General features: G+C 38.7%; 1 protein-coding gene across 1 annotated transcript in view; it reads right to left on the bottom strand.

The window, feature by feature from the left end:
- Window positions 1-10691, bottom strand: part of LOC149165913 (alpha/beta-Hydrolases superfamily protein) — a 233563-nt gene extending 222872 nt beyond the window's left edge. Inside the window, exon 1 of the mRNA XM_089432419.1 lies at window positions 10291-10691. Coding sequence (XP_089288545.1) covers window positions 10291-10545 — 255 coding nt within the window. The 5' untranslated portion in view covers window positions 10546-10691. The remainder of the gene's footprint in view (window positions 1-10290) is intronic.
- Between the last annotated feature and the right edge of the window lie 8965 nt (window positions 10692-19656).

Below are 19656 nucleotides of genomic sequence, written 5' to 3'. Positions count from 1 at the left end.
CATGCAGAGGGTGTGTGCTTGGGAAATTTGCAAAAGTGGCATTCCCGAGGAGTGACAGTAGAGCCAACGGTGTGCTTCAGTTGATACACTCAGATATTTGTGGCTCATTGTCTACTAGATCTCTCAGGGGTTATGAGTATTTCATGACCTTCATCGATGACTTATCCAGGAAAACCTAGATCTATTTCTTGAAGACAAAGGATGAAGTCTTTAGTCACTTCCAAGAGTTTAAGGCTCTTGTGGAGAACAATGACAGGTAGAGAGATCAAGGTGCTTAGGATAGACAATGGAGGCAAGTATACATACACCATTATATCCAAGGATCAAGCATTTGCCAAATTCTGGGAGTTGAAAAACCTTGTTGGAGATCAATGTAAGTAGAGGATCAAGTGTCCCCAATCTAATGGGGGTGAAGAATACATTAATAACGTTATTTGGTCGTTTCTTTGCTCTCATGGCATCTCTTGATAGCAAATTGTTCCTTATACTCCTCAGTAGAATCGTGTAGTTGAGCGATAGAATAGGTAAATCATGGAAAAAGGCCCATTGTATGCTCCACTCTTCGAACATGACACTTTCCTTCTCATGTGATAGGTGAAGTGGTTTTCTAAGCAACATTTATCATCAACCTCACACCTACTCACATTTTCTATTGTATAACTCCTTCAAAGCATTTGCATGGGTAAAAGCTCTATAACACTTTCAAGATTTTTGGATCATGTGAATGGGTCCACCCACCTCATGGAAGGTGTGTTACATCACCTATCAAATATACTCCTCACCAAACTATGGTTGGCTACAACGAGTCATGGTGAGCATCATCTTTATAACCCCCTCACTCACGTGTGACTAAGCATCATGAGGCTCTCTTTAATGTGCTTATTCCTCATGGTTCATAAGGATCTCTTCCATAACTTCTTTCTAGTGGTGATTATCAACATGTCTCCATGAAATATGCCTCTTCTTCTTCAACAAAGTCACTTGTTGACGACTCTCAACTTCTTTTAGTGGATCTTACCACATCTTCATTGAGTTTTGGTGCACCCATGCGTACCTTTTCATGCTTTTTCTTTTGCACAATCATGGAGCGATTTTGGGACTCCTTGCTCCACCATCTCCTCTTATATTTTATTGGTCTCTTCCAACCTTTCGTCTTTTGAGGAGGATATGTAGCCAATTCATGAGCCTTCTTCCAGTGAGCAATCCAATGATGAGCCCTCTTCCAATAAATTGTCCAAAGATGAAATCTCTCTAGATGCGCAACCTAGCGATGGGCCCTCTGTAAATGTGCAATATAGTGATATCTAGTTTAGTAATGACAAATTCTACTCATAATTTTCGATGTTGGATGATGATGACATTGTTGCCATCTTTGCCCAAGTGGGCCATGGCCACTCTTACTAATGCTACTAAATTTCTCGCTCTACCTTCTCAATAGTTAGAGTCACCCTCATCATGGGCCCTTATTTCAAATATCTCTCCTTTATCTAACAAATACGAGTGTGGATAATCAAAGACCCTTTTGGCACTATCATTCCTACTATTGATCATGAAGGCTTTCTTCATGAGTGATATGTGTTAAAATTGGCAACTAGGGCCAAACTCCATGTGGGTCATCTTATTTATGGCAGCTGATGGTTTTCTTGGATCCCTCTCATCAAGAGGTGTAGGACTGATCTAACGATCATCCGAACGATAAGTATTCATGGAGTTATGAATTTATTTGTGTTATAAGACAATTCGACAAGGTCAGCCAACAACCAAATAAGCCCCACACGTGCTCAACGTTTTAGTATAAAAGGAGATGACTTGAGATTCATTTCTCACACACACAATTCTATCTTGAATTCTCTCCACTTGTCTTGGGTTTTTAGTGGAAGAGAAATCTAGGAATGGAAGCCCTAGATGTTGGAGGTTTGAGGCTGCCCTAGCCGCAGTCAAGAAGAATAACGTTGCCCTAATCTAGAGGACGCAGTCAAGTGAGAAGCCCTAATGCTACAAGGAGGACAGCCCTAGTATCTACGCAGTCTAGAAAAAGAAATACACTGCCTAAGCACTAACGCTATCAAGAAGAAGCCCTAACCTGTACGCTGGCCTCTACGCAGCCAAGAAAGAGGCTACCCTAGACAGCGTGAAGAGCTGTGTGGACAACGGAGCCTTAGCCGCAGTATGAAGGGTCAAAGGGACAGCGTGGAGGCTGCCCTAGAGAGCGTGAAGGGCTGTGGTGACAGCGTGGTGAGAAAGAGCAGTTTTGAGGGTAAGTTAAGGGTTGTTCCTAGTGCATATTGTTGGGCAGATTAGGCCGAGGAACAACAAGGCATACTAGGCGAGGAACAGCAAGTGTTGAGGCCGAGGAGTAGTGTGGCAGTTTTGGAAGAGAAGTCGAGTTGTTATAGGTGCAACGGATCTGTTTTAGGGCTTCACACGTATTGTTTAAGGGTTGGATTGAAGGGTTGTAAGGCTGCAAAGCTTAAGGACAGATTGGCGTTGTTTTAGGGCAGTGTGGTGAAGGTTTGGAGGGAGGCTGAAAGCTACAGCAACTATTGTGTGAGGTCGTAGCCAACAACTAGATAAAGGGTTGTAGGGTGATGCCCTAACCAGTGATGCAGTGCAGTAGTGCAACGTCATGGACAGTAGTATGGCAAGGCTATTAGACAGTAGCAAAGGTATGCTAAGGCATAGAGCGTGGACAGCATGGCAAGCAAGCAAACATGGAATGGCCATGTCACTAACAGTGGGACAGCATTATGCTAAATAGGACAGTTAGCTACATGGTGTTGTTAACTAGTGCAGCAAAGTAAATGGGACAACAAGGTGACTAGTGCAGTAAAGATGCATGGGACAACAGGCTACATAGTGCTGCAAAGATGCATGGGACAGCAGGTTACATAGCGCTGCAAAAATGCATGGGACAGCAAGCAAACTTGGAATGAACAGTGGGACAGTTGTATGCCTCATAGGATAGCAGTGACTAGCATGGTACAGCAATGGACAGGAATGCAGCATCAGGTGCAGCAATATGAAGTGTACAGCATGGTCATGACGTCCAGCATTGTGATGATGGGTGCAGCATGATGACGAGATGCAGTACAATGATAGGTGAAGGAGTCACCTTGGAGAATCAGTTGAAGCAACATGTCTTCAACTGATCTCATGTATCATCTTCTTAAGAGATGATCTATGCTCTTATCTAGATAAGTCAAAGTGTTGACTTTTGTTGTAAATGTACTATCTCTCTCTGTCTCTCTGTTGAACTATTGAAGAACATATAAGAAAAATTGATCAAGGGTTTCCCCACATTGGGATTTGTCCCTGGCTAGTGCCACGTCTTGTGTCCTCTTCTCTTGGCTTGTCTTCTGCGAGTTATGTTTATGTTCTATCTGCAGTTTACTTTAATGTTGATGTGATTGCTAATCTTGAAAAGATATTGAGCTAACTTGAAAATTGAAATAAATTGCTGTAAGCATAGAACATGCCTAAAATTAACATGGTATCAGAGCTGAGGTGAAGACAAAGCCCAAGCAATAGTGAAAGAGCAATCACCAAAGACAGTTGGGAAAGAACAAAAGGATCAGCGGATTCCTCATCCCTCTTCAAATTCACCGAGGGTGAAGTCGAAGCAGAGAATATTATCAGAATGGCGCAGCGGAAGTCTCTGATGGCCTACTTAAAGATCACTTCAATGGAAAGTTTGGATCTAAGGGTGGAAGGAAAGGCAGATGCCTTGGTTGCAATAAGTTCGGCCATTATACAAAGGAGTGTCTGAATGGCAGGGACACATCACTTGATGATGATAACAATCATTCTAGGGACATCTTCAATGATCAGAGGAATGACAGGTAATGCAGGTCATCAAGGAAATGGCCGACTCTTCACAGAAAGCAAGGAACCCCAGGTATGAAGAATCAAATGTTGTTTCTGATAAGATAAAGAAGCGTTATCTTGTATTGGCCCTCTCCTTCAGATTCTGTGGGAATCTAGCTTATTGATTATAGTGCTTCAAGGCACTTCATCGGATAGAAGGGTGATCTCTCTAATTTAGTAGAGATGGAAACAATCGTGGGATTATACTTGGAGCCGATGCCACCTATCCCGAAAAGGGTGTAGGGAATATTACCCCTCAATTGAATGAGGGTAACTCGATTCATTTACAGAATCTCTTTTATGTACCTGATCGCAAGAAGAATCTGGTTTCCATTTTGGCAATGGAAGTCAAAGGTTTCAGGGTGGCATTCATCGATGGAAAGGTACATGTTTGAAAATAGAATTTTCTAAGATGCTTTTACTCATGGGTTCAGGGTTGGAAATTTGTATCAAGTTGCAGGATGGTCCATTGGGGACCATGTCAATTGTCACCTCTCATCTATAGCACTGGAGGTCTACTTATTATGGAGCCCTACCCGATGTGAGTCAGACAGTGACAGGGATGCCTGAATTCAAAAAGAGCATGAAGGTACATGTCCAAGATGTACCGAAGGAAAATCTTACAAGGGGACCATTCCCCTCATGTAGCAGGTCCACAGGTTTTGAACAACTCAAGGGGTTTGAGATTCATGACCGAGAATCTCATGTGTGCAGATGGAAGAAAGCCCTCTATGGCTTGAAGCAAAATACCCCGGGCTTAGTATGAGAGGATTGATAGTTGTTTGATGAAGCTGAGATTCACTAGGAGTGAAGCCGATCCAAACCATTGCTCGAAGGTTGTGGATGATAAACCTCTCATACTGACACCTTCTGAGGACGACCTATTTCTGACAGGTGCAGACCCTCTCATGTGCAGAAGTAAGAGGGAGTTGGATTCCGGATGTGGAATGATAAACTGCAAGCCCGTGACTACCTCGAGGATCTTAACTTTCAGAAGTTATATGGTAGTGATGCCGAAACTGATTTGGGAAATGCCTCTGAGTTTCATAAACTCATTCACATTGATGTTCTTGGTGAACTTCCATCTGGACATATGTTTTGCAGTTAGCATGATGAGCTCATATATGGTTGAGCCTCACTGGATTGGTGCCAAGAATCTTTTGAGATATCTTCAGGGCACAATCTCTCATGGATTGAGATACACTGCCGAAAATGTGAAGTTGCATGATTATTCGAATGCTGACTGGGCAGGCAGTGTGGAGGATCGCAAGAGCACTTCTGAGTGTTGGTGCTCTTTGGATTCTGCTTCGATATCATGGATGAGCAGGAAGCAGAAGTCGGTTGCTATAAGCACCGCTGAAACCGAATACATAGCTACGAGTATGATCTCATGTGAAGCTGCCTGGTTGTGGAAGCTCTTCAGCAAGTTGTTTGTACACATGATGGATACCACCATGATCCTCTGTGTCCACTGTCAACCAGGGGGGATTCAATTGTTGAGGAGTCTCATATTCTATGATTGCTCCAACAAATAGACATCAAATACTACCTTATCTGGGATATGGTACGTCGATGAGCGAGGAGGCTCCATCGCATTGAGACTGATGTACAGGTCGCAGACATTTTGTCAAAGCCCCGGGGAAAGGTCAAATTTGTGACTTTCCCAAACGACTTGGAGTCGTTGAGAGACCCTCTTATGAGGGTCTTGCATGTTGCATGCATTGAGCTCTGGGAGCTCTGGGGGGCTTGGGGTACTTATTGGAGCAACCAGCGACCATAGGGCAACTCACCCTCCCCTAATGGTGCGTTGTGTACAGGGTGAATGGCTCAGCCTTCCCCTGTGATACCCCGAGGCGACTTAGGGACAGGATGAATGGTTCTCCTGTCAAGGCATCCTACCCATGCAATCTGGGACTCATGGGAAGTACCTCTCATCTGGCCAATGAGCAGGGAAATGGGGTTAGGGACCATAGTAGTACTATCGATGGACGCATCGTTGCATCTACCGTACTCCCTATGCTATGATGACCTCCATTGATCTAGGATCAATGTAACTGATCTGGGACCGATATAAGTGGTTTAAGACACTCAAGATCAATAAAACTGACTTCGGGTCAGTAGACAATGGTATGAGACATTCTCGATCAATTCTTCTTCTTCATGGTTCTGCAGAGCAAAGCAGACCAGAGCTCAGCAGAGAAGAGTAGAGTTCAGCAAAGCAGAGCAGAGCTCAGCACAGCAGAGCAGAGCTCAGCACAGCAGAGCAGAGCTCAGCAGGGCAGAGCAGAGCAAACCAGAGCTCAGCAGAGCATAGCAGAGTAGTGCAGGGCACTGATGGTAGAGATAGTACAGTCGGACAGATGGATCAGCGGATGGAGTTCTCCCTAGTTGAGAGGGAGTGTTAAAATTGGCAACTAGGGCCAAACTCCAAGTGGGTCATCTTAATTATGGCAGTTGATATTTTTCTTGGATCCCTCTCACCGAGAGGTGTAGGATTGATCTAATGATCATCCGATTCCGATAAGTATTCATGGAGTTATGAATTTATTTGTGTTATAAGACAATTCGACAAGGTCGGTCAACGACCCAATAAACCCCACATGTGCTCAACGTTTTAGTATAAAAGGAGATGACTTGAGCGTCATTTCTCACACACACTTCTATCTTGATTTCTCTCCACTTGTCTTGAGTTTTTAGTGGAAGAGAAATCTAAGAGTGGAAGCCCTAGACTTTGGATGATTGAGGTTGCCCTAGCCGCAGTCAAGAAGAAGAACGCTGCCCTAATGTAGAGGACGCAGTCAAGTGAGAAGCCCTAACACTACAAGGAGGATAGCCCTAGTATCTATGCAGTCTAGAAGAAGAAATATGTTGCCTAAGCACTAACACTATCAAGAAGAAGCCCTAGCCTATACGCTGGCCTCTACGCAACCAAGAAAGAGGCTGCCCTAGACAACGTGAAGAGCTGTGTGGACAGCGGAGCCTTAGCCGCAGTATGAAGGGTCAAAGGGACAGTGTGGAGGCTGCCCTAGACAACATGAAGGGTTGTGGTGACAGCGTGGTGAGAAAGAGCAGTTTTGAGGGTAAGTTAAGGGTTGTTCCTAGTGTGTATTGTTGGGCAGATTAGGCCAAGGAACAACAGGGCAGACTAGGCCGAGGAACAGCAAGTGTGGAGGCCGAGGAGCAGCGTGGCAGTTCTGGAAGAGAAGTCGAGTTGTTGTAGGTGCAACAGATCTGTTTTAGGGCTTCACAAGTATTGTTTAAGGGCTGGATTGAAGGGTTGTAAGGCCGCAAAGCTTAAGGACAGATTGACGCTATTTTAGGGCAGTGTGGTGAAGGTTTGGAGGGAGGTTGAAAGCTATAGCAACTGTTGTGTGAGGCCGTAGCCAACAACTAGATAAAGGGTTGTAGGGTGATGCCCTAACCAGTGATGCAGTGCAGTAGTGCAGCATCATGGACAGCAATATGGCAAGGCTATTAGACAGCAGCAAAGGTATGCTAAGGCAAAGAGCATGGACAGCATGGCAAGCAAGCAAACATGGAATGGCCATGTCACTAATAGTGGGACAGCATTATGCTAAATAGGACAGTTGGCTACATGGTGCTGCTAACTAGTGCAGCAAAGTAAATGGGACAGCAAGGTGACTAGTGCAGCAAAGATGCATGGGACAGCAGGCTACATAGCGCTGCAAAGATGCATGGGGCAGCAGGCTACATAGCGCTGCAAAAATGCATGGGACAGCAAGAAAACTTGGAATGAACAGTGGGGCAGCTGTATGCCTCATAGGACAGCAGTGACTAGCATGGTACAACAATGGATAGCAATGCAACATCAGGTGCAACAGTATTTAGTGTACAACATGGTCATGAGGTCCAGCATTGTGATGATGGGTGCAGCATGGTGCAGCACAGTGAGGTGCTGCATGATGACGAGATGCAGTGCAATGATAGGTGAAGGAGTCACCCTGGAGAATCAGTTGAAGCAACATGTCTTCAACTAATCTCATGTATCATCTTCTTAAGAGGTGATCTATGCTCTTATCTAGATAAGTCAAAGTGTTGACTTTTGTTGTAAATGTACTATCTCTCTCTCTGTGTTGAACTATTGAAGAACATTTAAGAAGAATTGATCAAGGGTTTCCCCTCATTAGGGTTTGTCCTTGGCTAGCACCACATCTTGTGTCCTCTTGTCTTGGCTTGTCTTCTGCGATTTATGTTTATGTTCTATGTGCAGTTTACTTTAATGCTGATGTGATTGCTAATTTGGAAAAGATATTGAGCTAACTGTGAAAATTGAAATAAATTGCTCTAAGCATAGAACATACCTAAAATTAACAATATGGCATTTGATGACCCCAGCTCGATATTTTTTTGGGGGGGAGGGGGATGGGGTAGTATGGGGATCTTTTATCATAATCTATGGATGCAATGTTGTCCCTATGGCCCCTTGTTCAAGTTAGGGCGTGTAGAGATATTTTGGCTAATCTTTACTTGTGGCTACACACCAATCCACATTCTGTGTAGTTGAAGCTCTTAATAAGCCAACCTATGGGTATTAGTGGGTAGTTACACCATTATTACTCTTTATTTTATTTTATTATAATTTAGGATAAGGTCAACCTACCCTCCTTCGGGCTAGCTAGAGCCTTAACCCTAGTGAAGTGCTATAAATACACGCATCCCTCATTTATAACATCATCATATTCAACTGTGTTTAATCATTTTTCCCCAAGGGCACCTACATCAATTTGCTCTACTTGTGTTGCACTCTCTTGAAATCTTTTGTGGCATCGTTATTTTAGCTTGTTTCTTGGATTAGGGTTTGTTGGAGAATTCATTATAGATCCTATAGCTCATGATTTCTAACAATGCCCATGTGTGCATGTTGAAGAGGGACCCTTATGGCTTAAGAACACACCACGTGTATGGTACTCGAGGATTGATGAGTACTCACTGACGTTGGGTTTCACCAAGACTATGGTAGATCCAAATCTTTATTATTTATATGATAAATTTAGTTCGCTTGTTTTGATCCTGTATGTAGATGATCCAATTCTTGAAAATAGTTCTAACAAGCTCATGGTACAAGAAAAGGTTGGCGAGAAAATATATCATGAAGGGTGAAGGCTTTATGCATTATTTTTTGGGTCTATAGGTTTGGTAGGGTGCGGTGAAGTCTTCCTTTGGCAAGTACATACTAAAGATTTTAGAGTGGTTTCAAATGCTAGACTACCAACCCTTGGCCACTCCCACAGTGCCAAATCTGAAGTTATCTGCTGATTTAGATTCCGATTTGGTGGATACATCTTTGTATAGGCAGTTAATTGATTCCCTTATGTATCTTGTGGATACTAGACCCGATACATGTTTTGCAATGAATATTTAGAGCCAGTTCATGGTTGAACCCAGGAAGATTGATTGAAAAGCTGCCAAACATGTGCTCAGATATCCAAAGGACAGAGTTCATTACCACATGAGGTATGTGGGAGATGGAGAGGAGTTGTTACATGGATTTGTACATCGAAATTGGGCAGGAGATGCAAGTACAAAGAAGACTACATTCGGTTATTGCATCAGCCTGGGATCAGATATGATTAGTAGGTTCAGCAGGAAGCAAGGAGCAATTTCACTCAATTCATCTGAAATACATCTTTCACTTAAGATTTATATTATCATCTTACATATCTCATTTATCTTGTTAGGGCCAGCCCTATCTTCAGGGTACACAGAGATCGACTAATATCCTTTACTGTTCACCCACCTTCATGTGGCATGGTGGTACCTTCTCAGGAAAGTAATTTGGAAAGTGCCTCGGGTCCCAAAGACCAATAGGAGCGAAATTGTAAACAACTAAAAACTGTGATAACTGAAAATCCATAGGCAGTGACCAGTGCAGACCTCCTAACCCATGTTGAAAGCATGGTACCTAATACGCAGCGTGTTACGTTTGAGCCCTGAGCTTAGCCGGCTCGAAATCAACATTTTTCTTCTTTCCTGCACAAAGTTGTAAGACTCTGTAATTGTTGTGTATTGCATAATTAACTTAGGTGTGGTTCTGGGCTGGACAATTTAGTAGTCTATTTTGCTTTTCCGCAATTGCTATTAGACTATCCTGGTAGCACAGAGGGATGACAACCAGAAAGGGGCATGAAACATTCAAGTAATCCTTGTAGTCATTCCTCAAAAAATATGATACGACCAAGACGGTATAATTCGGATTCTTTCTCATCCATGCAATCGTCTCTATCATGTTTAAGAATTTCTCCATTTGTTTTAAGTTGGACTATTCCATTTATGCCATCACAGATCCTTACAAAATTTGCATTGCAGAATCCACATATCGATATATGGCCTGATACAGAAAAATAGAATGTTGAGCCCACATTATTCATCAGTCAATCAATAAGATGCTGAGATATGAAACCTAACCTTTGGTGGTGATTCTAGCGTTTCAACCACAGCTGCCCGCACAGACCGTGGTCTGATTGCAATTTTTGGCCTGCGTCCTCCATGCGCTGTTGTGAATCTTATTAACTTGGAGTAAGGAAATAATACCCCATGTCTGCCTGCTATTTCAGTAGGATTTCCAGCAAGGAATGCTCCTAACGATGGGTTGCTTTGAATATTGTGTACAGGCCGTTGACGGAACTGCAAAAGTGCCATTGTGTTGGTACTCAGTGCCATCTTTACACTTTCAAGAAAAAAGGAATGAGATTATGAGACGGACTGCATGATAACCATTTGCATCAATAAATGTATCTGATTTCTCTATTGATATAGAATTGAAGATCCATATTTCTTTGTCTATTTATCTGCAATTTCCAAGTGCATTTTGATGAAAACTCGTTTTATCATATTCTAGTTTAATATATTAGATTACTCGTTTATAACAAGTTTTTTGCTTTAATATTTTAACTAATGAATTAATGCCCTTAAATCTGCGATGCTCTTCAACTTGCAAGCGAGTTAGCAATTTGTCCTATGAATGGGTTTGAGTTCACATTCCTACATTGATTTGGATATATTTTAGTGTCTACAACAGTTGTTTATTGGGGTAGTGAAGTTAGCAATTTGTTGAGTTTACATTTCCACATTGATTTGCATACATTTTACCATCTCTACCTCTACAACTACATATTTGATTTGTATATATTTTACCATGTCTATAATTATATATTTGAATGGGAAGTGAATTCATCTTAGAACCAATTTCATATTAGTAACATATAAAATTTATTGATTTAGTATTTAATTTTTAAGTTATATGTTTATTATGTCGCGGCCCTCTCGAGCCATGTATTTAACAAGATTTTGACTCAGTGAAAATAAATTAAAAAATAAAAAATAAAAATCATAAATTCTCCAGCCCATGGTTATTTTCCATGGTATTCTTCTCTAGCGTGGCCTATTTAAAGGGCTGATAATTAAACCAACCTAGATTCATCTTATCTCCATATCTACCAAGTGTAAGAGGGATCAAATCTCTCTCTTGAGGTGTAAATCTCTTTTAGAGCGAAAAGAGATTTGATCCCTCTCAACGCCTCCTAGATCCAAAGTTAAGATGGATCTAGGCTACTTTATAATGAACATTTCAATTTCAATGATTCAAAAGTATAGATTGTGACCTTTAACGACCCTTATTCATAATGAATATTTTAATGATTCGACCTTTAAATATAGATTGTGTTTTCTAACACCTTCCTCAAGTTGTATTTATATTCAAACCTGATAGCTAGCTTTGATGTAACACCATGTCAAAAATCGGAATAGATAATAACTGAATGCGGGACCTATTGCACATTAGAGCTTAAAGTTTTTGATGGTGGAAATCTTGAAGTTCATGGATCAACAAGATGGTCAAATGAACTTCATCATTGACAAGTGACACCAACATCAACAAGGGAGTAAAGTCAACTTGATTCAAAAAAAGTATAGATTGTGACCTTTAATGAGCCTTATCCATAATGAATATTTTAACGATTCAACCTTTAAATATAGATTGTGTTTTCTAACACCCTCCTCAAGTTGTATTTATATTCAAACCTGATAGCCAGCTTTGATGTAACACCATGTCAAAAATGGGAATAGATAATAATTGAACCCGGGACCTATTGCACATTAGAGCTTAAAGTTTTTGATGGTGGAAATCTTGAAGTTCATGGATCAACAAGATGGTCAAATGAACTTCATCATTGACAAGTGACACCAACATCAACAAGGGAGTAAAGTCAACTTGTATTAGAGCATCAACATGGAATGGTCAATGGCCAACTATTGGTAGGAATTGGTTTAGAAGATAGTGCACTGTCTCCATTACAACAATTTAGCAATTTTTGTGCTAAAACCATTAATTGATTATCCAATTATCAGTGATAACCACTTGCTAACAACCTAATGTATGAATACAAGGTGACCTTCATATGGCAATATGTTGTTAACCCTATTTCTCAATGCTTTGTTGTTGTATTTGAGCATGTTGCTCTTATTTCCTTGTGATTGGCCTCGAGTTGGGTTATAAACTTAAAAGTGATTGTAAGATGTTTCATTTGTGAGTATTAGTTCTCCTAGCTTAAATGTATATGTTAATACATAACATTTGAAGGATGTACAATGTTACAAATATTTTTTTGTCTCACTGTAGTTAAATATCAAGTGTATGTTTCGCAACATAAGTGAGAGAATGTTATAAATGTCAACAAATTAACAATGGAATTGTTATGAGATGAGAGTAAGAGATAAATGTTGAACAAATTGAGAGAAGGGTTAATGGTGTATTCATGAAAGTCCCACTCGATGAGGTTCGTGAGTCTAACGAGTAGAAAGATCGAGGAGATTACCTATTGTGGGTTTAAAGGAAGGGACATGTAAAGATCTAGTGTCGAGAATGGGAGAATAAAAATTGGAAGATGTCTCTTAACACAATAGATGAAGATGGTCAACAAGGTAAAAAAATTGCATCCTTGATGTGTGTGTTTGTAAGAGAGATCCAAAACAACATGTGGATTAAATATAGAGAATCCTAACACATGACTCCAAATCAAGATTCATTTCCCTAGCACCCAAAAGTAAGTGAAAAGGGAAGTGTACAATTGGAATAATGTCCATGTCAATGTTGTAGGATTTGAGACTACGTTAATTAAATTACATGTTGGAGAAGTGGAGGAGATGAAGGACATATTATGTTTTGAAGATAAATATGAACTTGGTATTGGTACTAAGATTAGGGATGTGTATGTAACAACTAGATTTTATACAAGTCAAATTTCTTGACCCATATGTATGGTAAGACTAAAGCTAAAGTCATTAAAGATGGAACTACATGAGCTATTGATAATGAGACAACTTATGTTGGCATCATAGATGGATTTATGGGGAAGTTTAGATTGATATTGATGTAGAATAGCTAGTTCATTTCACCATTGATTAAGAGATCAATGAGGAACTTAGTACAAGAAACTAGGGTGGATTACATGGTCAATGTGAATGACAGGTTCATTTTTCAAATCAGAGATTCAAACATCTTAATGGTAGAAACCTAACATCGGTGAGAATTATAGTAAAACAGAATTAACAAGCTTGGTGGTGTTGAAACTCTGGGGATTTGTTAGAGTTGAGTCATAAAGAAACAATACAAGAAAGAAATTCACTAAAACTAACAACAAAGCAAGATTGTTGACTTAACATGAGGTAAATGTTGATTATCATCTCCAAGATGGATTTTATACAAGATGAAGAATTTTTTTGTACCAAAGGAAGAAAAAATGCAATTGATAAGAGAGGCTCACACCTTCAAAGTTGTTGGGAATTTTTGTGTCGTTACAACTATAGCTAACTTATAAAGGCATGTTTGTTAGCCTAACATATAAAAAGAAGTAATTAGATTTATCATGGGTTGTATTTTATGTTATACTAATCAGCTTATTAACATGAAGTAAGGACTATAGAATCCACTTCTAATTCCTAGAAGGCCACGTGAAAGCATATCCATGGACTTGGTTGGAGGCTTTCCAAGGATAAGAAGAGTGCATAATAACTTATGTGTGGTAGTAGATAGGTTCAACTAGATGTGTGTTCTAATAGTTTGTAAAAATAACATTAAAGGACAAGAAGTAGCAACCTTGTTCTTTGAATGGGTTTGGGTGCACTCAAGATTCACTTTTTATAGAGATACTAGACATTTTAGTACATTTTGGACTTTGTTGTGGAATAAATTGGATACTAAAGTGAAGATATCCATTGCATTCCACCCACAAAATAATGGGGAGTCGGAGATAGTGAAGAAGACTTTGGTTCAGATTTTGAGAGGCTACAATCAAAAGCACATAAGGACTTGAGATGAAAAATTGGTTTACATACAATATTCTTATAATACACATGTCCACATTTCCACTATTAGGTCTCATTTGGAAGTTTGTTTTGGATACTTTCCAACATCACGACTGGTTAATGTATATGGATGGCCTAAAATTGGGGTAGCCACCTTAAGTGTTGCATTAAAGGCATAAATGTTCATAGATAGGAGAAGGCATATACACTTATAGCTTTAGAGAATTGAAGAAGTCCCTTGAGAAATATAAGGACACACATGATCAAAGCATGAATAAGAAAACTTTCCAAGTATGAGATAGATTATGATTGCACCTTAATAAGGAAAAGTTAAATGTATCAGGGAAAAAATTAAAGCCCTAAGATATGGACCTTTTGAAATATTGGAGAATGTAGGAAATATTATTTACAATGTCACTCTTCCACCTTATGTGCACATTTAATATTTATTAGATGTGGAGAACCGAAAACTTTGTGAACCATCAATGTTTGATGAGAATGAAGAGGGACAAGTATCATACCTTCCATAGAATATTTGGCACCAAATGCACATGTACAATAACCAGATGACATAGTTTTATAAAAAATATTAGAATGACCAGGAGGGATTAACAAGAAATTTTGCATCCTTCCTTCTAGTTAGAGCCTTAACCCTAGTGGAATGTTATAAATACACACATCCCTCATCATAACATCATCATATTCAAGTGTGTTTAATCAATTTTTTCCTAAGGGCACCTACATTGATTCGCTCTACTTGTGATGCACTCTCTTGAAGGCTTTTGTGGCGTTCTTATTTTAGCTTGTTTCTTGGATTAGGGTTTGTTGGATAATTCATTATAGATCATATGCCTCATAATTTATAGCAATACCCATGTGTGCAGGTTGAAAGGGCCCTTTATGGGCTAAAGCACGCAATGTGTGGATGGTACTTGAGGAACAATGAGTGCTCATTGAAGTTGGGCTTCACCAAGACCATGGTAGATCCAAATCTTTAATATTTATTCTGCCCATTAAAAAAAAAGGAACCTTCAAAAGGTTCAAAGGACCAAAGAAGAAAGTTGACTTGTCCAAGATTGAATGTTATAATTGTCACAAGATGGGTCATTATAAAATTCGTTGTCCTGAAAGTCCAAATAATAAGAAGAGAGATGGGGATGAAGCAAATGTTACCGATGAAGCTCCACCCAAGAAGAATAAGGCCGAAGAATCAAAAGTCAAGGAATTATACTATTAAGTCCTCTCTCTCGCATTTCTCTCTTAGTATTCTATTTTTTTATTTGTTTTCCTTTATGATTTGTTTTCTAGAATTTGTAGGTCTAACATGTCTTGTTAGAACATCTTTCTTTTGAATTTTAGTAAGTTATAGGTATCCCTCAAAGACTGGATTAAGAGGGAGCCTTTACTATTTTACCAAAAGATAAGTATCTTATTCCTTGTCTTCTCTTTTATGTTTGGTTTATCTCTCATATCAAAATGTGCTTGTATTCTATGCTAATAACCTTTTATTTATATTTTCCTTGGCTAGGAAAGCTTGCTAAATGCTTAAAGGATATGGAGGAGATTTCGAAGGATAGACTTGAAGCATGGAAGAAGTTCTACTACAAAGGAAAACCCTTCAAGCACTGATGTCCTACAAGGTTTGTTAAAGAATAACTCAAGGTATGCCTTAGACTCTAAGTTCTATTATAAAGTTCTCTTCATGTAAAAGGTATTATCATTCTTCTTTGAAATTCTTGGTTTACATTACTAACATCACTATGTCTAGGGTTTTGAATCACAAAGATTCTTGTTAGGGTGATTAATCATTAGATTGAATCTACCCTCATTATATGGTCATTCTTGTGGAACCCTTAAAAGGTTCATTGTAAAACCCTAAACCAAGGGTATGTTAATATTGATTAAGAAACCTTAGTCTATTAAGGGTTGTTGATGAAGTGTAGAAATCCTATTCCTTAGATGTTTATGGTTTGTGATGGAAACCGTAGTCCTTCAGAATTTGTTGTCAATGTCTATATTGAAACCCTAGAACTTTAGGGTTTGCTAAATTAGGGTTTATAAGAAAGACCCTTGTATTAGCTAAAATGAGGTCCTAAGATCGAAACCTTAGTTTGAATGAAATTTCTGCATATCTAACTTTGATGTATTAATGTTTGTGTCCTGGGTTTACCTAGTAGATATGGATATTGATATAAGATTCTAGTACATGAAATCACACGCGTGCGCGCACACACAAACACACACACATATATATATGTTAGTATGCTAACCTATATGCTAACCTAATTGTTGATATTCTATGAATTCTAGGGTTTGTAACAAAGCCCTAGTAGAAATAGATATTCTATGATATAATGCTATTGTTTTCGATTATTGATATGGATTGGCTTTGATAATAAAATCTAGGGTTTGCAACAAACCCTAGTAAAGTATTTCATACAATTCTGAAAGTAATATTGAAGCCCTATATGTATATTACTATGATTGGATTTGATTGAATTGTCAAGATCTAAGGCTTTGTGTCTCAAAGGTTTATGACAAATACCTAGCTAGAAATTGAAGTTTATTACGTTTCTTATCGATTATGAACCTAACTAAGTTTAGTTATTTGGTGTCTAAAGTTTGAATGTTTTCATTATAGTAATATGACTTAGTTAACTTCATGCTTTCGTGTATTTATACTTTGTTGTACTTTCTATTAAAGTTTTGCAGGTACATTATCTTCAATATATTGAAGATATTCATGGTTGAATATGTTTATAATAATTAGCATGATGAAAGGAAGCTATAAGAATGATGATGATCAAGATGACCTTGATGCCATAAGAAAAATGAAGCCTTGAAAAAATGAAGTTTTTTCGATGTTATGAAGTTGTTGATCTCCTAAAGGTAATAGGGAGCTTGGATAGAAGAAATAGTACATCTCCCCAGTTGAGAGGGAGGGCATATTATGACAATGAATACCTTGAAGTAATAATAAGACCAAAGAATGAAAAAAAAAACTTGAAAAGGTCCGAGAATGTCTTGGTGCTGCTGAAGAAATGAAAGAAGAAAAGTTTTTGACTATATGTATATGAATAAGTGGCATAATGATGCTTGAGGACCTCGAAGGTTTGTGTTTACTTATATGTATATTTTGAAGTTTATTGTTGATGGGGGTTTGTTTGAACAGGTAAATCTCTCCATAAAATAAAGACGAACACTTATGAAGCATACTTGGGCAAATGGATATATCTAGTTTATTAGGGGGAGATGAAGCATATAATGGCAGATGCTTGGGAGGGCACCTGGCCGACCTATGTTTTGATGTTTAGATCTCGAAGATGGAGGTAGGAATTGTTCATGGAGCTCCAACCTTGGATACACACCTAGATCCCCAGGTTGATGGTTAATAAGTAAGCCTAATGGTACCTAGACTGGTTGAAAGCTTGAGTCCATCTTAGTCCCACCCGGATAGATTACCCTGGTCAAGTATCTAGTCTGTAGCATTGAGTGTGCTAGAACTATTTGTAGTTCATTTTTGAGATATTCCATGTACCTAGATATATTTGTAATTATGCATACCTACCTAGTTAAGAGGGAGTGTTAAAGAATGTAACAACTGTTGGTCTTCATAATTATATTGGAGTCATTATGAAATGTATTTGTCAAAAGAAAAGAAAAATAAATTTTATTATTAAAGAAATTGACTTATTAAAGCATGGGTTTCATACTTGGGTCAATTATTTATAGTTCAAATCCTCCATTGCAGGCTTCTATGGTTTATGTCAAGTATCATTATCCATGTCATAATGTAAAGAACCCTTTTTGGGATTTATTTGTCAAGAAATAAATTTCTTTTCAGGTAAATTAGGTCTTTTAAGCCTCCTCCACCAAGTCAGCCTCAAACTGGACAAGTTAGCCTAAATTGAGGGGCATAAAATACTATATAAAGGTAGCAACTCGACCTCATTTGGAGCACTCACTCACCAAGTTCGATCTGCAATTATTGGGGCAGTAAAAAGTGTGAAATTCAAGGAAGAAGGTGAAAAGGGCTAGTGAAGGAGAAGGAGGTCTATCTCAAGCATAAGAAGTCAAAATTCTCTATCTCTCTCTCTCACGTGTGAAGTTTCTATGTTGCTGGAAGGGTCGAAACTTCTGTTCTGTTGTTGGGCCAAAATTATGTTGTTGGGGGTCGAAATTCTGTAGCTGGGAAGTCAAATTTCTGGATTGTTGTTGGGTTGAAGTTGCTGGACAAGAAGAGACTACTAAATCATCTTGAAAGTCCGACTTGGTGGAGGAGGAAGGTCTTAGGGTCTAAGTTCTTGGTCTATCTCATTTTGAATCTACTGAAGGAAGATTTATTTAACTAGGCTTCCCCCTATATAGGGGTTTTAACCCTGGCCGAGTGCCTATCTTTGTGTTTTCGTTTTGGTAATTGCTTGATGAACTAAGATAAAAAAAGAACATAAGAAAGATAATGAGATTTCAAAGATATAACAAGTAATTATCAACTAAAGAAAATATTTATGCCTTTCTGATTTTCTAACAACATAGAGGTGACCAAACACTATATCGCAAACATCATGAAGCACTCGATTGACTTTTATTTCATAAATAAAATTTGTGTTGATAGAAAATATAAGGTACTCCACTTGGTAAATTTTAAATCTACATCCTTATTTACCCAACCCAAAGTGTGTGGATGAGGTTGATTATGCATTTCTAATCTAATCCCACTTACCAGGTTTGCTTGTGAACTTGAATCAAACATAACATCCAATGTTTTCTTCTTGATTTCAATCTCTATATGAAACACATTTATCATTTCATCCTCTTTGTGGTGGAGGATACTAAGGTTTAATTCCTTCTATAACTATTTTGCAAATAATTTATATGTTCATGTCTGCATTGCTTTCAATGTACCTTCTTTCTTCCACGGGAAGATTCTTCTTTTAGAACTTCTCTTACTTGCAGTTTCTAGTATTCAACTTTCAATTCAATTTCTATCATGTTTCTTTAATGTGACCAACAATGTTACACTTATCATAGTGGCTAATAGGGGCCTTACACACATGTGCGAAGATGATAGTTTTAAAACTAAATTTGTGGCATAATAAGGGCAATGAGTTGAATACGATAATAACATATAATAAATAAATGAATAAGTAAATAATAGATTGATATCATTCCATGTGATGATACACTTATATGAATTCACTATCACAATGGTGAATTGCCATGTCCCATGTTTAGGTTATGTCTTTAGTTGTTGTTATTATTATTGTTTGATGTTTATTTATATACTTAAATGTTTATTGCATTACCTCTCTCTTTAAGTATCATTTATCCTTGATCCAAATGGATTCGAGAATGCTCTCTAAGTCTTCATAAACTCTTTAAAAATCATGCCAAATATCAAAATCTTTTAAAAGATCAAAGTTAATGCAAGAGGAAACACCCTTAGCAGGGCGGAGAAACACTATCGGG

This window comes from Pinus tabuliformis, chromosome 5_1 (assembly GCF_031772625.1).
Source record: "Pinus tabuliformis cultivar Carrire ecotype Pingquan chromosome 5_1, CPIR1, whole genome shotgun sequence".
NCBI classification, from domain to species: Eukaryota; Viridiplantae; Streptophyta; class Pinopsida; order Pinales; family Pinaceae; genus Pinus; species Pinus tabuliformis.
The sequence above is the reverse complement of the archived record's forward strand: the minus strand, read 5'-3'. Positions and strand labels throughout refer to the sequence as shown.